The sequence below is a fragment of the Orycteropus afer genome, unplaced genomic scaffold (assembly GCF_000298275.1).
Source record: "Orycteropus afer afer isolate SDZICR_OR568_19922 unplaced genomic scaffold, OryAfe1.0 scaffold00087, whole genome shotgun sequence".
Taxonomy (NCBI): domain Eukaryota; kingdom Metazoa; phylum Chordata; class Mammalia; order Tubulidentata; family Orycteropodidae; genus Orycteropus; species Orycteropus afer.
In genome coordinates this window covers 8795926-8813305 of record NW_006921674.1, presented here as the reverse complement: position 1 = coordinate 8813305, position 17380 = coordinate 8795926, and the positions used below count along the sequence as shown (strand labels likewise).

The 17380-nt window shown below is 37.0% G+C and overlaps 1 protein-coding gene across 1 annotated transcript in view; it reads left to right on the top strand.

Annotated features, from left to right (window-relative positions):
• Nucleotides 1–17380, top strand: part of ASCC3 (activating signal cointegrator 1 complex subunit 3) — a 515455-nt gene that overhangs the window by 325385 nt on the left and 172690 nt on the right. Inside the window, exons 14-16 of the mRNA XM_007942265.2 lie at nt 1521–1712; nt 2027–2251; nt 11821–11940. Coding sequence (XP_007940456.1) covers nt 1521–1712; nt 2027–2251; nt 11821–11940 — 537 coding nt within the window. The remainder of the gene's footprint in view (nt 1–1520; nt 1713–2026; nt 2252–11820; nt 11941–17380) is intronic.

The window sequence follows — 17380 nt, the reverse complement described above, 5'->3', positions numbered from 1 at the left end:
AGTGCCTAAGGCATTTGACTGCTAACCAGAAGGCTGGTGGTTCATACCCACCAGCCACTCCTCAGAAGGAAGGTTGGGCAATCTACTTCTGTAGTGACACTGCCTTGGAAACCCAAAGAAGGGTCGCTGTGAGTCAGATCTGGCTTGACGACTGTGCATTTGGTTTTGGTTTGGTTATATCTTTAGGGAAGCAGACTGCCTCAGCTTTCTCCCATGGAACAGCTTGTGATTATCAGCCTTTTGGTTGACTTTTTGGTTAGCAGCTGAATACTTTGACCACTGCACCATAAAAGTTATATATTAATGGCTGGTCTTAAAGTGTTCAGTTTTTCCTTGCTATCTAAATCTCATACCATTTTCTTCTGACCATGTCCTATAGCTGACTTTCTGCTTGTCCTTGCTCCTATCTTTCAAGCTTCGTTGTTCCAGCATAATCAGTGCCTTGCCTTTGACTTCATCTCCCTTGCCCCTTTCTGCTTTTGTTGCACTTTGCTGACAAAAATCCATCAGGTTGAGTATAGCCCACTGCCTAGGGTATACCTTTGCCTGAGCACCTGAAGGAATGTTAATAGAGGAAAACAGTACCATGGTGACTAATGTTATTTAATCATAACTTATGAGTTGGCCTAAGGAAGACTTGGAGTGGCAGGGGGTGGGGGTGGTAAAGAAAGGCTTCTATTAAACTGACAGTTCAGCAGAAATGTGAAGGAGGAAAGGGCATTAACCCTGTGGATGTAAGGAGGGAAATTTTTGAGGCAGTGAGTCTGAAATAGAAACTAAAGATGCTGAGATGGGTGTGGATTTGACGACACTAAAGAGCCTATGGGAGCTCTGGTAGCATAGTGGCTAAGGCACTTGACTGCTAACCAGAAGGCTGGCGGTTCAAACCCACCAGCCACTCCTCGGAAGGAAGATGGGACAATCTACTTCCATAGTGATACTGCCTCAGAAACCCAAGGAGGGGTCGCTATGAGTCGGGTCCGACTCAACAGCACATAACAACAACAACAACAAAGAGCCTTACAGAAAAAGCAGACCATTTGTGGCTGGTGTGAGTAAGTGAGGTTAGAGGATGAGACTGATTTTTGTAGGGTTTTGCATTGTGAGGACTCTGACCTTTACTCTGAATAGGTTCAGAGCCACTGCAGCATTTTTTTTTTTTTTTAATAGAGTTATTTTGGAAGGATCTGAGAGAAGCAATGCTGATTACTAGGAGGATTGCTTATAAGAAGGAGACACCTGGGTGAAAGAGAAACTTGCTGTTCACTTTATCCTTTTGAATTTTGTGTCATGTTCAAGTATTACCTATTGTTTAAGATACATAAAATATAATTTTAAAATAATTTTGTATAAAACAATATGCTTACATTTACTGATACCTTAAGATGATTAAAAATAATTTCATGCTTGCTTTGATAACTCACTCAACAGCAGTACTAAATAACAAAATTTTAATGCTAAATAACACAATTTTAATGCTAAATAATAATTATTTTATGTTTTGTTAATATCTATTCTAGGTGCAAAAATCAAGAAATAAGCAAGTGCGTGAATTATTCACGGATGGTTTTAGTATTCATCATGCAGGAATGCTTCGGCAGGACAGAAATTTGGTTGAAAATTTGTTTTCTAATGGGCATATCAAAGTCCTCGTCTGTACAGCTACCTTAGCATGGGGTGTCAATCTTCCTGCTCATGCTGTTATTATTAAGGTAAGAGCTTACCTTACTTTGCACATAGATTTGTGTGTGTCTTAAAACAAACCTATGGATTGATTTAGTTAGAAAAATATTGTGATTTGGTTATTTCATTGACTTTGAATGTTATTTGTATAAAGTTAGAATTATTTTCTGCAATAAGAGAATGTAGTTTGTATTGGAACATTTAACTATATCACAGATGATGAAAAGATTAGTTAGAGTACACTTTTGAAATCTTGCCTTATTTGCCTCATTTCAGTATTTGGCTCATCAGGATTATATTTGTGTGTATTTATGTTAATTTTCATTAATGTTTCCTCATTCAGGGAACGCAAATATATGCTGCAAAAAGAGGCTCCTTTGTTGACCTTGGAATTTTAGATGTCATGCAGATATTTGGTCGAGCTGGAAGACCTCAATTTGACAAATTTGGAGAAGGAATCATCATAACAACACATGATAAACTCAGCCATTACCTCACTTTGCTCACTCAACAAAACCCAATCGAGAGTCAGTTTCTTGAAAGCCTTGCAGACAACCTAAATGCAGAGGTAAGCTCTAATTGATAACAAGTTGGGACAGCTACGCATCAGCTATACAAGAGTGACCAAGTAAAATAAGGGTTAAGTTGTTGCTATTCTGTAGTATTTAGGAAGTCCGCTTATACATACACAGTCATAACACAAATAGGCTAAATAGTGATGCTGTTTAATTCAGAGCAGTGTAGAATACAGAAGGTAACTGATAAGAGCAATATCAAGAGATTGCACTTTAAACTGTGGGGTTTTGTTAAGGCCAGAATTCTAGCCAAAGATATACAAACAAGGGTAACAAATAGCAATACGAACAATTAACATTTGTGTTGCACTTTATAAAATTTTAAAAATTAAGTATCTTCTGAAATTTTTTATGTGGTTTGTAAAGCTCTTTTATCTATCCTTATTAGGTCGTTTGTTTAACTTGTTATGTGCCGTCGAGTTGGACCCAACTCATAGCGATCCTTCCTTGGGTTTCCAAGGCAGTATCACTGTGGAAGTAGATTGCCCAACCTTCCTTCTGAGGAGTGGCTGGTGGGTTTGAACCACCAGCCTTCTGGTTAACAGTCAAGTGCCTTAGGCACTACACTGCCAGAGCTCCCTTGTTTAACTTAGTGATACAAAATATGATTGTTTAGATTGAGTTAGAGTATGATCATTTATTTCATGGAAGTGTATTTGAGTATGCACATTTGATATTAAGATTTAAATATCAGACTCTGAAAGGCTGATTAACTGTTAAAGTTTTCATTTTTATTGAGGATAAATACTCTTAAAATTCAGAATATGTGTCACATATGCCAATGAAGTTTCACTGTTTTAATGACATTTTTTACTATTGCTCTGGTACTCAACATTTTCCTACTTAGTATCCTGTCTTTCCTTTATAGTTGACTCAAATGATTTTTGTTATTATTGTAATAAATAACTACATAACAAAACATTTTCTCTTTCCACATTCTTCACGTATACAATGCACTATCCTAGTGTTCATCATATTAAATACAAAGCAAATGAATATATGAAATCCAATCAAATATTGTTCATTGCATACAAGTCCTATATCACATACTTCTTAAGCAGCTTATAGAAGTTTCACTGACATTCTAAAATGGGCATTTATGTTACTTACAAGTCATTTTGGAGGGTGACAAGACTCATGCAGTTCCCTTTATTAAGGAGCATGTAGTCCACATGGAGAGAAAAAGGCACCAAAACATGGTGCACTGGTATTAGAAAGAAAATGATAAATGCTGTAGAAGGCACCTGAATTAAGGACAACTGCAATTCAGAGGAAGGAGAAAACAGTTTTGACAAGAGGATGTCAAGAAAGGCTTCTCTCATGACAGGTAAAACTCAATCTAGGTTCTGAAGGATAGTTAAGTTTTTGGAAGATCTGGCTGGAAGTTAAAAAAAATAAGGCATGAAAGACACTGAATTCTCTAGTAGAAAAATTACAAGAGGGTAAAAAAGACTAGAAAATAATTTTTGACTCCAAAGAAAATATTGTAGTTCAATTTCAATCCTCATTGCCTACTTTTTTATTGCATAGCTTAAATCATTAGGTCTTGGGGTTCTTAAAATTGAATGCAGAATTACCATATAATCCAATAATTCCATTTATAGGTATATACCAGAAAGGATTGAAAACAGAGATTCCAACAGAAAATTTTCCACCAGTTTTCATAGAAAATTTATTCATAATATTCATGACAGCTGGCAACAACCCAGTGTTTATCAGTAGATGAATAGATAAACAAAATATATATAATATAATGGAATATTATTCAACCATGAAAAGGAATGAATATTATTCAGCCATTAAAACCATGTGTGATTATATGCTACAGCATGAATGAATCTTGAAAACATTATGCTAAGTGAAATAATCCAAATACAAAAGGACAAATACTGAATGATCCCACTTATACAAAATATCTAGAATAAGCAAATTCATAGAGACAGGAAGTAGACTAGAGTTACTAGAGGCCAGATTAAATGGGCACTGGGGAGTTATTGTTTAAAGGATACAGAGTTTCTGTTTGAGGTGATGAAAGGATTTTGGAAAAAAACAGTTGTGATAGTTGTGCAACATTTTAAATGTAATTAATTCTACTGAATTGTACACTTAAAAAAGGTTAAAATGGACATTTTTGTGTTATATATATTTAATCACAATGTAAAAAATAATTAGGCCTTAGGTCTTCGGTCAACAATATCTTGATGGAATAAAATTTTTCACTCTAAAATATTAATAGTAACAGTGGACTGAGGACCTGATAAGCACTAGAGTCTGTCTGGGTACTTCATGCACATTCTCTCAATATTCCTGCTTAGTAGATATTGTTATCTTTAGAGTGAGATGAAGCTGATCCAAGGTCACTCTGCTGTCCAGTTTTAGACCTTGGATGTCAGTGTTCCTGCTCATGCTGTTATTTCCATCCTCACTGCCTACTCTTATTACATAGCTTTATGAAATATACTCAATGGCAGTGAGTTTGGGGTTTGTTTGTTTATTTAGTATTTAAACTCGGGTCTTTTCAACTCCACACTTAGTTTTTTTTATTGTGGCCTAGATTTTTTAGACCTTACATAAAATGTCCACCACTCATCTGTCAGTTTGTCGTACTGTGCTGGCTTGCATGTTGCTGAGGCTGGAGGCTATACCACCAGTATTTCAAATACCAGCTGGGTCACTCTTGGTGGACAGGTTTCAGCAGAGCTTCCAGTCTGATAGACTCAGAAGGAATAAGGGGCCATCCACTTCTCAAAAAATTGACTAGTGAAAACATTGTGATTAGCAATGAAATACTGTCTGATATGGTGGTAGTTAAGGTTGTTGTCAACTTGGCTGGGCCTGGTTGAGTGGCTGGGCAGCTGGTGGTGGTTATTCCCCATGAAGAGACTGGCAATCACCTCATGGTGGGATCTACCACAAGCAGCTATGTAACTGCTTTAGAGATGTGGCCTGCTTCCTGTGTATGAGAAGCAGCTTTGGGAATGGTCAGTAGCTATTTGGCACACTTAAACCCTGCAAGTAACCAAGTCTTCATTCAGTAGCCTGGCATGTTCTGCCAATCTTGGGACTTCCAGTGGACTTGGATTAATGATCTGCCACTAGCGATTTGGTAACATCGGGAGTGTGGTGTTTTTACTTGGCGATCTTGGATTTGTCAACCTCAGCAGCCTGCAGTTGCCTGAGTGAAGAAAGCATCCAGTTTCAGTGGGCTGGGAGTCAGAGACAGAGCTGAAGCCCAAGTCAAGGGGCTTTCACCCAGCCCCTAGAGCCCAGCACTTTGAACTCGGACTTCTGGCCTCCAACATTGTAAGAGAATAAACTTCTGTTTGTTAAAGCCATCCCATTTGTAGTATTTTCTGCTAGAGCAGCACAGAGGAATCCAAAACAGATATAATACTGGAAAACATTATGGATAACCCTGAAACGTTGTCTGATAGAGTGCCTGAACTTGAGCCCCTCAGGTCAGAAGGCACTCAAACTATGACAGGGAAAAAGCTGTTTCCTCGAGGTAGAGTCAACCTTAATAACGTGAATGCAGTAAAGCTTCTGGGACCTCCGTTTGTTGATGTGGCACAACTCAAAATGGGAAAAAACAGCTGCAAACATCCATTAATGATTGGTAATTTGACCGTGTGGATCATAACAAATTATGGATAACATTGAGAAAAATGGAAATTCCCAAACACTTAATTGTGCTCTTGAGGAACCTGTACATAGACCAGGAGACTATTGTTTGAACAGAACAAGGGGATACTGCATGGTTTAAAATCAGGAAGGGAGTGCATCAGTGTTGTATCCTTTCACCATACTTAACTCAATCTGTGTGCTGAGCAGATAATCCAAGCCAGACTATATGAAGAAGAACGCGGCATCAGGGTGGAAGGAAGACTCATTAACAACATACCAGTATGCAGACGACACAACTTTGCTTGCTGAAAGTGAGGATGACTTGAAGTGCTTACTGATGAAGATTAGAGACTAGTCTGCAGTATGGATTACACCTCAACATAAAAGAAAAGTCCTCACAACTGGACCAATAAGCAGCATCGTGATAAATGGAGGAAAGGTTGAAGTTGTCAAAGATTTCACGTTACTTGGTTCCACAATCAATACCAATGGAAGCGGCAGTCAAGAAATCAGACAATGTATTGCACTGAACAAATCTGCTGCAAAAGATCTCTTTAAAGTGCTGAAGAGCAAAGATGTCTCTTTGAAGACTTAACGTGCGCCTAACCCAAGCCATGGTGTTTTCAATAGCTTCATATGCATGCAAATGCTGTACAATGAATAAGGAAGACCAAAAAAGTGTTGATGCTTCTGAGTTGTGGTGATGGAAAAGAATACTGAAGTTGTGCCGTCTGCATACTGCGGGTTGTTAATGAGTCTTCCTTCAAGAATACTGAAAGTTCTGTGGACTGCCAAAAGAACAAATCTGTCCTGAAAGAACCACAGCTGGAATGATCCTTGGAAGTGAGAATGACCAGACTTTGTCTCACCTACTTTGGTCATGTTGTCAAAAGGGACCATTCCCTGGAGAATGATACCATGCTTGGTAAAGTAGAGGGTCAGCGAAAAAGGGGAAGGCCCTCAACAAGATGGATTGACACAGTAGTTGCAGCAATGGGGTCAGATATAGCAAGGATTGTGAGGCTGGCACAGGACTGGGCAGTATTTCGTTCTGTTGTACATAGGGTCTCTGTGTCAGAGCTGACTGAACAGCACTTAACAACAACATGTCAAATGTACTAAGTTAAACATAAATACGTTTCCCGACATTCTTCATACTTAGTATCTTCTTCCATCTACTACTAGGGCCCAATCAATTTCCAAAGAGGCAGCAATCATCTTTCTGACTCAACAGTGAAAAAACAAGGGTTTTTTACTTAGGTACTTCTAGAAAAGCTTATCATGGAAGAGAATATCTTAGTAAACCTGGAATTGTCTTTGATAGCTTTTTCTAAATGCTAAAATAAACTTAAGGTGGTGATATTCTTATGCAGAAGAAACAAAATGAGTAGAATATTGCCTCAGAAAATTTGTTCTTAGATGTTTTTCTTTAAAATTTCCTCAGTGAAACTTTTTGATCAAGCTCTGAGAAATTAAAAATAAATTGTGGTCCATAGGTTCATCTCAGATTCGTTAAGAACTTATTAGGTATGTCATTTTCATAAATGTCAAATAATTATATACATAATTCCATTTAGTGACATAAATGGCAATCAAATAATGAAACATACACCTTGAAATTTTTAGCTGGTACAGTGAAGTATAGCCTTTGCTGACGTTTCTTTCTCATAGTTTGGTCTACTACAATAGTTACCTTTAAAAGTAAATTTCCTTATTGAGGAAACAAACTCCCTTACGTTATTGTTGAATATGAAATTAAATTTGATAATATGTGGAAGGCAAGTGTGAAACGCTGTGTCCTCAAGGTAATGGATTTTTTTTTAAGTTTTCAGACTCCCTAGCACTTTGCATAGCTGTACAAAGGCAGTAATCTGTATAAAGGTCATGTTAGAGTGGAAGTATTGCCTCTGTTATTATTTTTGATTGCATGATTTCTAGCCATCAGTTTAGAACCAGAGACATGATTTATATTAAGCAGTGATTTTAATGCAAACATATTATGAGGCCTCTTTTCAGATTGATACCTCACAGGACTGACTTGATAATGCTAATGCTGAAAAGATACAAGTTCTGTCCCCATTTAAAAAAAAAAAGTTGCCATGGAGGCCGTCTGATTCATGTGATCTCATGTTTTCCACAGTAGAACTGCGCTCCGTAAAATTTTTAATGGCTGTGATTTTTTTAATTAGATTGCCAGGTCTTTCTTTTAGTGCACCTCTGCCTGGATTCAAACCATCAACCTTGCAGTTAATAACCAGGCACTTACCCATTTGTACTATTCAACTACTCCCTGTATAAAGACAGTGAAGCTTGCACTGAGAAAAACACTGCAGCATGTTTGAGCCTTACATTAAGATGTATTCAGCAGACATTAGTGAATATCTACTCATGTCAGCCCCTAGTAGTACATACATCAAAATTTTATTACTCTTTCTATAACCTGATATGCACTCTTTATAAAGAGTTCCTCCAACGTAGTCTGAACCCCTTGTCCTCGAATTTAAAGCCTCTTCAATCTGACCATCCTTCCCGGTTGTGGCTCTGGTTACCTTCCAACACAGGTATTCTGCCCAAGAAAGGCTATTACTCTCTACTCACTTCACCTGTAACATCCAAGTTTTCCTATTTATAAAGTAGGAATAATCTCACTGAATTACTATGAAAATTAACAGACGTCTGTGTTGGAAGAGCTCAGAAGGTGCAGTGGTTAAAGCATTCAGTGGCTAAGGAAACAATTGGCAGTTCAAACTCACCAGCCACTCTGCAGTAGAACGATGAGGCAGTCTGCTTCCATAAAGGTTGCTGCTTTGGAAAGGCTCTACTCTGTCCTAAAGGGTCGCTGTGACTCAGAATGAACTCAGTGGCAGTGGATTTGGTTTTGGGCGCCAAGTTGTAGACCATAAATTATAGCATCACTTATTGTTTCAGATCGTCTCTTCTTTATATGCTATCAGTAGTCAAATTTTAATTGAATAAGTAAATGAATGGTAATATAATTTAAAAATAGATGTTAACTAAAGTATTTCATATATTAACTGAATCATGTATATGTGTATATACATATATTTATATATATCTACACACACACACACACACGGTGATTATGTTTGCTTATTTCACTTTTAATCTAGTTTCATCCAATTTAAAATAAGCAATACAGATAATCTTAAAGACAAAAGTTTAAAGAAGTAAATTAGATATGAAGTGATTTTTTGTGTCTTATTTCTAAACTACCAAATTTGGTCATTTTTTTCCCTCTTTTGCTTAAAACGAGCTCAAAATTCTGTTAAACTCTATGTTAATACCACTTTTATAAGTTTCATGAGTTAGATGTTTTTCTTTAAAAGCTTTTTTAAATACTTATTATGTGTTAGGCACTGTGAATGTTGGTTTCATATCTATCATCTTAATTATTCATGTGTGTCTCCATGTTCCCGTCTGTTGAATAGGAAACATCTTGAGGCCAGAGACAGTGTTCCATTTGTCACCACATCTGCTGAGCTTTATATAGTTCATTCTTATTACTGATTTAGTACTTAAGTGTTGATGAATGAATAAATTTCAAAGAGATACTGTGGGAAATATTTGCTTCATGAAAGGTATCTGTACCATATAGCCACTTTTGTTGTTATGTGCCATTGAGTCGGACCCGACTCATAGTGACCCCTTTTTTGGTTTCCAAGGCAGTATCACTACGGAAGTAGATTGCCCCATCTTCCTTCCGAGGAGTGGCTGGTGGGTTTGAACCGCCAGCCTTCTGGTTAGCAGTCAAGTGCCTTAGGCAGTACGCTACCAGAGCTCCAACTAGATGACAGCAAATATTTACAAGTAAATTTTTACTTTTGTCACAAGGTGGCATTCAAGGATTAGCCTCTAAATGTGATGTACCATCATAAATTTACACTTGTTTTTCTGGGTAGTATCTTCTTTTGATAAATGTTTAGAGGACTTGCGTTATTGTATTCTATCTTCCTCCTTTCATTTAATCTTATCATCAGTAGTATCAAGTAGGTATTAGTTAATGCTAATTTACTGAGTCTGATTTTGAAAAAGATAGTAGCAAGTTTATGTTGTCCTTTATGAAATTTTCTGCCCTTGGAAGTTATGTGATACTATTTTAATATATAGATCATAGAGTTAATACAACTTTAGCTTTCAAGCAGTAGAATCGCAACTGGGGGAGACAATCAGTTTTGTTCCCTTATCATCAAAATGATTTCCTTTATCTAAGCACTCTAGAAAATGTTTAACTGTCCTACATATAAATATTTAAGAATTGGTGCACAGTTCCCTCATTTTTTCAGTTTTAGTTCTTAGTACTTTCGTTTTATGGAAAACCTTACAGGATTTGTGTTCATATATTTACCTTATTGAGAATGGTTTAGTCATTTGGAAATTAGTTAGTGTAAATTAAAACATAAATAGAATTTGCCCTATCATATTCTTACTTTTGGTCACTTCTCTGCTTAATGACAAATAATATTATGTAATAGTATAATAAAAATTATTAATTTTTATATCATCTTCAATTAAGGACAGATAACTATCCACATATTTATTTCACAAATTCAGTTGTACAGGAAAAAAATTAAAGGAACTAAAGCAAAACATGAAGTTTCTTATTTTCTTTAATACTCTGTACTAACATGAGAGCTTTTTCCATTTTTTTTCTTCTTAAAAAAATTCAGGTAAAAGTTCTGGAAAAAAATATACAATTATGAAGTTTTGTAACTTGTATGAATTTTTAAAGTAAAATGAACACTTTAAGAGAAATGACTACCTAGAGATTCATTAGCTAAGGAACTATATATGAAAACCTTACTTGAAATTGTGTGTTAAAATCATTGTCTCATAATTCCTTTCTCTTTATTACACAAATCTTATATACTTCTATTGTGTTTTTAAATTATTAACATTTGATTTCATTAAATTAAGGTATTACAAAGTTATATTAAAAATGCTACATTAAAAATTTTATTTCAGAATATAATCTAAGGAATAATCCAATGATTATTATGATTAAAATATGTAAATACCTACTTTTTCCATGGATTATTTTATATTTACCTTAAAAAAAAAACCTGTTCTTGTCATGATATTTTAAGTTTATGTATGATTAATATGTGTAAGTCTCAATAAAATGTTTCATTTTTGTACATAAATTATTGAATTTTCCATTGCTTTTTTGTTTTATATTTATACAAGCAATCCTGCAAATGGGTATCATTAGAAGTAAAAGCTAAAATTACATCCTGTGTGGTTGCATTGATAACAGTACACAAAACCACAATAATCCAAGCCAAACCAAACCCACTGTCACTGAATCAATTCCAACTCATAGCAGCCCTATAAGACAGAGTGCAGCTGCCACAGAGGGTTTCCAAAGCTGTAAATCTTTACAGAAGCAGACTGCCTCATCTTTGTCCCATGGAGTGGCTGATGTGTCCAAACCAACAACGTTTTGGTTAGTAGCTCAATGCTTTGACCACAGTGCCGTTGGAGTTCATAATCACAATAAGAGGGATACAATTAGCAATATTATATTGTTTTAATTTAGTGTACTTATATTTAAGATTTTCAGTAGTGTGGTCACACAAAATGAAACCCAGAAAAAGTTAAAAAAAAAAAAAGAATACCAAAAATGCCCTTAATTGCTGTGTAGAATTAAACTCTATTTGTGGGAAAATAATCAAATGAAGGTAAATTCACTGACATAGAGTAATATAGAAGGTAACGTCTAATGTTCTGTTCTCAACTAAATGAGGCAAGGCTAATTTTCAATTAATTAGAAAAAGTATCCACTAATCATGCTTACCTTCTCAAATACAGTATAAAGTTATATTTTTATAACTTTACTTTTGACAGAATGGACTTTATGTACTTTTCATGTTCAGCTTTAGTGCATTACTTTAATTTTTGTTGTATTCTTGATTTGCAGATTGCTCTTGGAACAGTTACTAACGTGGAAGAAGCAGTGAAGTGGATAAGTTACACATATCTTTATGTACGGATGAGAGCAAATCCATTAGTATATGGCATCAGTCACAAGGCTTATCAGGTATAAAACTCATTTACTTTAAAAAAAAACCTTTTTAGTTCTGTAATCCTTTCATGACATGAGGGGATAAATACTTGTTACTCCTTCTCCATATGAAAAGAGTTATGTACTTGGAAATGAAAAATGAAGAGCTTTAATCTTGTTTTGAAAAACATAGTAAAGAAAATTCTACCACTTGTCTGTCAGTTTGTCATACTATGGTGGCTTGCATGTTCCTTTGATGCTGAAAGCAATGCCACTGGTATTTCAAATACCATCAGGGTCACCCATGGTGGACAAGTTTCAGTGGAGCTTCCAAACTAAGACAGACTAGGAAGAAGGACATGACCAGGTCCACTTCTTGGGGGGGGGGTGTCCACTGACCACCTTATTAATAACAGGGAAACATTGTCTGATACAGTGCCAGAAGATGAACCCCTCAGGTTGAAAGGCACTCAAAATGCGACTAGGTAAAAGCTGCTTTCTCAAAGTAGAATCTACCATAATGATATGGATGGAGTAAAGCTTTCTGGACCTTCATTTGCTTATGGATCATGACTCCAAATGAGAAGAAACAATTGCAAACATTCATTAATAATTGGAACATGGAACGTGCAGAATATGAATCTAAGAAAATTGAAAGTTGTCAGAAATGGAATGTATAAAGATTGATATCCTAGGCATTGATGAGCTGAAATGGACTGACATTGGCCACTTTGAATTTGACAATCATATGATCTATTATACTGGCAATGGCAAATTAAAGAGGAAGGGCAACCCACTTATTGTCAAAAAAAATGTTTCAAGATCTATCCTAAAGTACAGTATTGTTAGTGATAGGATAATATCCATGTGCCTACAAAGAAAACCAGTTAATACTACATTATTCAAATTTATGCACCAACCACTAAAGCCAAAGATGAAGAAATTGAAGATTTTTACCAACTTCTGTGGTCTGAAACATGTCCAAACATTCCACCAAGATGTATTGACGATTCTTGGGATTGGTATGTGAAAGTGAGAAACAAGAAAGATGCATCGATAGTTAGAAAGTACAGCCAAGGTGACACAAATGATGATAGAGATCACATGATAGAATTTTGTGTTACCAATGACATATTTGTTGTAAATACCCTTTTTACACAACATAAACAGCAACTCTGCACATGGAACTTGCCAGATGGAATACATAGGAATCAAACTGACTATATCTGTGAAAAGAGTTGATGGAGAAGCTCAATATCATTAGTCAGAACAAAGCAAGGGGCTGACTATGGATATGACCATCAAGTGCTCATATGCAAATTTAAGTTGAAGCTGAAGAAAATTAAGGCAACTCCATGAGAGCCAAAATATGATGTTAAATATACCCCAGAGACCATCTGAAAAATAGATTTGATGCACTGAACCCCAGAGATCAAAGGCCAGACAAGTTATGAGATGACATCAAGAACATCATACACAAAGAAAGCGGAAGGCCATTAACAAAACAGGAAAGTAAGAAAAGACCAAAATGGATGTCAGAAGAAACTATGAAACTTGCTCTTAAAAGGAAAGTAGTTAAAGCAAATAGAAGTAAAATATCTGAACAGAAAATTTCAAAGGGCAGCTGAAGAAGACAAAGTAAAGAATTATAATGAAATGTGCAAAGACCTGGAGATGGAAAATCAAAGGGGAAGAACATGCTCCACATTTCTCAGGCTGAAAGAATTGAAGAAAAACTCAAGCCTCGAGTTGCAAAACTGAAGGATTCTAATGGCAAAATATTGGATGATATAGGAAGCATCAAAAGAAGAAGGAAGGAGTACACAGAGTCACTGTACCAAAAATAATTGGTTGATGTTCAGCTATGTCAGGAAGTAGCATATGATCCAGAACGAATGATGTCGAAGGAAGAAATCTAATCTTCACTGAAGGCATTGGCAAAAAACAAGGCTCCGCTGGTGGAACCCCTGAGACTGTGGCCCCTAGCTGCCCTTCAGGTATGAAATTGAACCCACTCCTATGGCTTCCAGCTAAACAAAAGACTGGCATATGAGCTGAACATTTACATTAGATACATACACTCCTTGGAGAGATCAATCATGGGAGAATAGAAGGGGTGTGTATGCACAGGGAAACAGCTTGGGGGGCAGGAGTGCATGGGAGGGAAGGACACAGGGAAGAGGTGGCCATGGGGAGGAAGTGGGAGGAGAGCTGTTGCATTGTGGGAGATTACAGTCAATGTCATGAGACAAAGTGTATGTGAACTGCTGTATGGAAGATGAATTTGTTCTATAAACTTTCACCCAAATCACAATAAAATTAAAAAAAAAAACAAGGCTCCAGGAATTGACAGAATACCCATTGAGATGTTTCAACAAATGGATAATCACTAGAGGCACTCACTCATTTATGCCAACAATTTTGCAAGATAGCTACCTGGTTTACTGACTAGAAAAGATTATTATTATTATTATTATTATTTTAATTTTTATTCTGATTTGGGTGAAAGTTTACAGAGCAAATTCATTTTCCATACAGCAGCTCATATACACTTTGTCTCATGACATTGACTGCAATTTACCACAGTGTAACAGCTCTTCTCCCACTTCCTCCCCATAGTTACCTCTTCCCTATGTCCTTTCCTCCCATGCACTCTTGCCCCCTGAGCTGTCTCCCCGTGCGTACACAGCCCTTCTGTTCTCCCATGATTGATCTCTCCAAGGAGTGCATCTACCTAATACAAATGTTCAGCTCATATGCCAGTCTTTTGTTTGGCTGCCAGCCACAGGAGTGGGTTCAATTCCAGACCTAAAGGGCAGCTAGAGGCCATAGTCTCAGGGGTTCCACCAGGCTCTATCAGACCAGCAAATCTGGTCTCTCTCTTTTTTTTTTTTTTTTTTTAATAATTTTGCATTTTTTTCCACATTGTTCTTTCACTGTATCCAGGATCTACTACATAGATCCCCCTCCAAGTGTTTGACAGTGGTAGCCAGGCACCATCTAGTTCTTCTGGTCTTATAGTCATATAGGCTGAGGATCTTGTGGTGTACCAGTCGCTTGGACTAATTGTTTCCATGCATCCTTGGTTTTCTTCATTCTTCTTTGCTCTGAACAAGGAGAGACCCATCGTTGCATCTAGATGGCTGCTTACAAGCTTTTAAAATCCCAGTTGCTACTCGCCAAAGTAGGATGTGGAACAATGTTTTTGTGCAGTATGTTATGCCAATTGAGCATGATGTCCCCTCCAACATGGTTCCGAGTCCACAGATCCAACTATTTGCTTCTGGGTAGCTGTGGCCAAGAAGTGACTACAACATTGTCCCTTGTCAGCTTTCCTATATACCTGGAAATTCTTACAGAACATAAAAATACACTTGTAGAAACGTCATCTGCCAACCCTACATATAGTCATAGGCATACTCCCTGCATAGACATACCTAATTATTCAGCTTTTCACCCATCTATCCACCCATTGATCAATGTTTGCCATCACTGACAATGTAGTACACTGTGTACAAAAGAGTTCATCTTTGTTGTCTGTGCATCCCATGCACCTCTTTGTGTTGGAAGAGATCATTTTTGTGCCCATCCCAAAGAAAGGTAATCAAGAAGAATACAGAAATTATCAAACACTATCATTAATATAACATGCAAGTAAAATTTTGCTGAAGATAATTCAATAACAGTTGCAGTAATAAATTTATAGGGAACTACCAGAAATTCAAGCCAGATTCAGAAGAAGATGTACATGGAATGAGGGATATCACTGCTGATGCCAGATGGATCTTGGCTTGAGTAATAAATGCCAGAAAGATGTTTATTTGTGTTTTATTGGCTATGCAAAGGCATTCAACTGTGTGAATCATAACAAATTATAGATAACATTGTGAAGAATGGAATTCCAGCGCATTTAATTGTGCTCACGAGGAACCTGTACGTAGACCAAGAGGGCTGTTGTTCCAACAGAACAAAGGGATACTGCATGGTTTAAAGTCAGGAAAGAAGTGTGTCAGGGTTGTATACTTTGATCATACTTATTCAATCTGTATGCTGAGCAAATAATCCAAGAATCTGGATTATATGAAGAAGAATGGGGCATCAAGATTGGAGGAAAACATCATTAACAACCTTGTATATGCAGGTGACACAATCTTGCTTGCTGAAAGTGAAGATAACTTGAATCACTTACTACTGCATATCAAAGACTACAGCCTTCAGTATGGATTACACGTCAACATAAAGAAAACAAAAATCCTCACAACTGGACCAATAAACATCACGATAAATGGAAAAAAGACTGAAGTTTTCAGTGATTTCATTTTACTTAGATCTAGAGTCAGTGTCCATGGAAGCAGCAGTCAAGATATCAAATGACATATTGCACTGGGCTAATCTGCCGCAAAAGACTTAAAAAGTGTTTAAGAACAAAGATGTCACTTTGAAAGCTAAGGTGTACGTGACCCAAACCATGGTATTTTCAGTAGCTTCATATGCGTGTGAGACCTGGACAGTGAATAAGAAGACTGCAGAAGAGTTGACGCTGTTGAATTGTGGTGTTGATGAAGAATATTTAAGGTCCTAGGTACTGCTAAAAGAATGATCACATCTATCTTGGAGGAAATACAGCCAGAATGTGCTTCAGAAGTGAGAATGGCCCAGACGTCATCTCTCTCATTTAGCATAGTGCCTACGGTACTTGACTGCTAACCAGAAGGCTGGCAGTTCAAACCCACCAGCCATTCCTTAGAAGGAAGGCTGGGCAATCTACTTCCGTAGTAATACCACCTCGGAAACCCAAGGAGGGGTCACTGTGAGTCGGGTCTGACTCAACAGCACATAACAACAACAAATTTTGAGGCCAGTCCCTTCAAAAGGATCTCCGCTGCATAAAGTAGAGGGTCAGTGAAAAAGGGGAAGACCCTTAGCAAGATAGGATTGACACAGTGGCTGCAACAGTGGGCTCCAGCATAGCAAGCATTGTGAGGATGGTGCAGACCCAGGCAGTATTTCATTCTGGTGTGCATAGGCTCACTTTTAGTCAGAACTGACTTAGTAGCACCTAAAAACAACAACAAAAAGAAAGTCATTGCCATCGAGTAGTTTCCAACTCATAGTGATCCCTCCTTGGGTTTCTGAGGAGGTATCTCTGTGGAAGTGGATTGCCCAATCTTCCTTCTAAGGAGCGGCTGGCGGTGGGTCTGAACCACCAGCCTTCTGGTTAACAGTCTTTATAGAAGTGGATTGCCTGATCGTCTTTCCAAGGAGCGGCTGGTGGGTCTGAAACCACCAGCCTTCTGGTTAACAGTCACATGCCTTATGCACTGTGCCACCAGATCTCCCTAACAACAACAACAAAGAAAAATTAAATTTGACCTCTATAATTATTTTGTTTTATTTAAATCTCATTGCCCCCTGGTACTAATAGGTAAATCTTTATTATTATCCATTTATTATTCAGGTATATTTCTGCTTAATA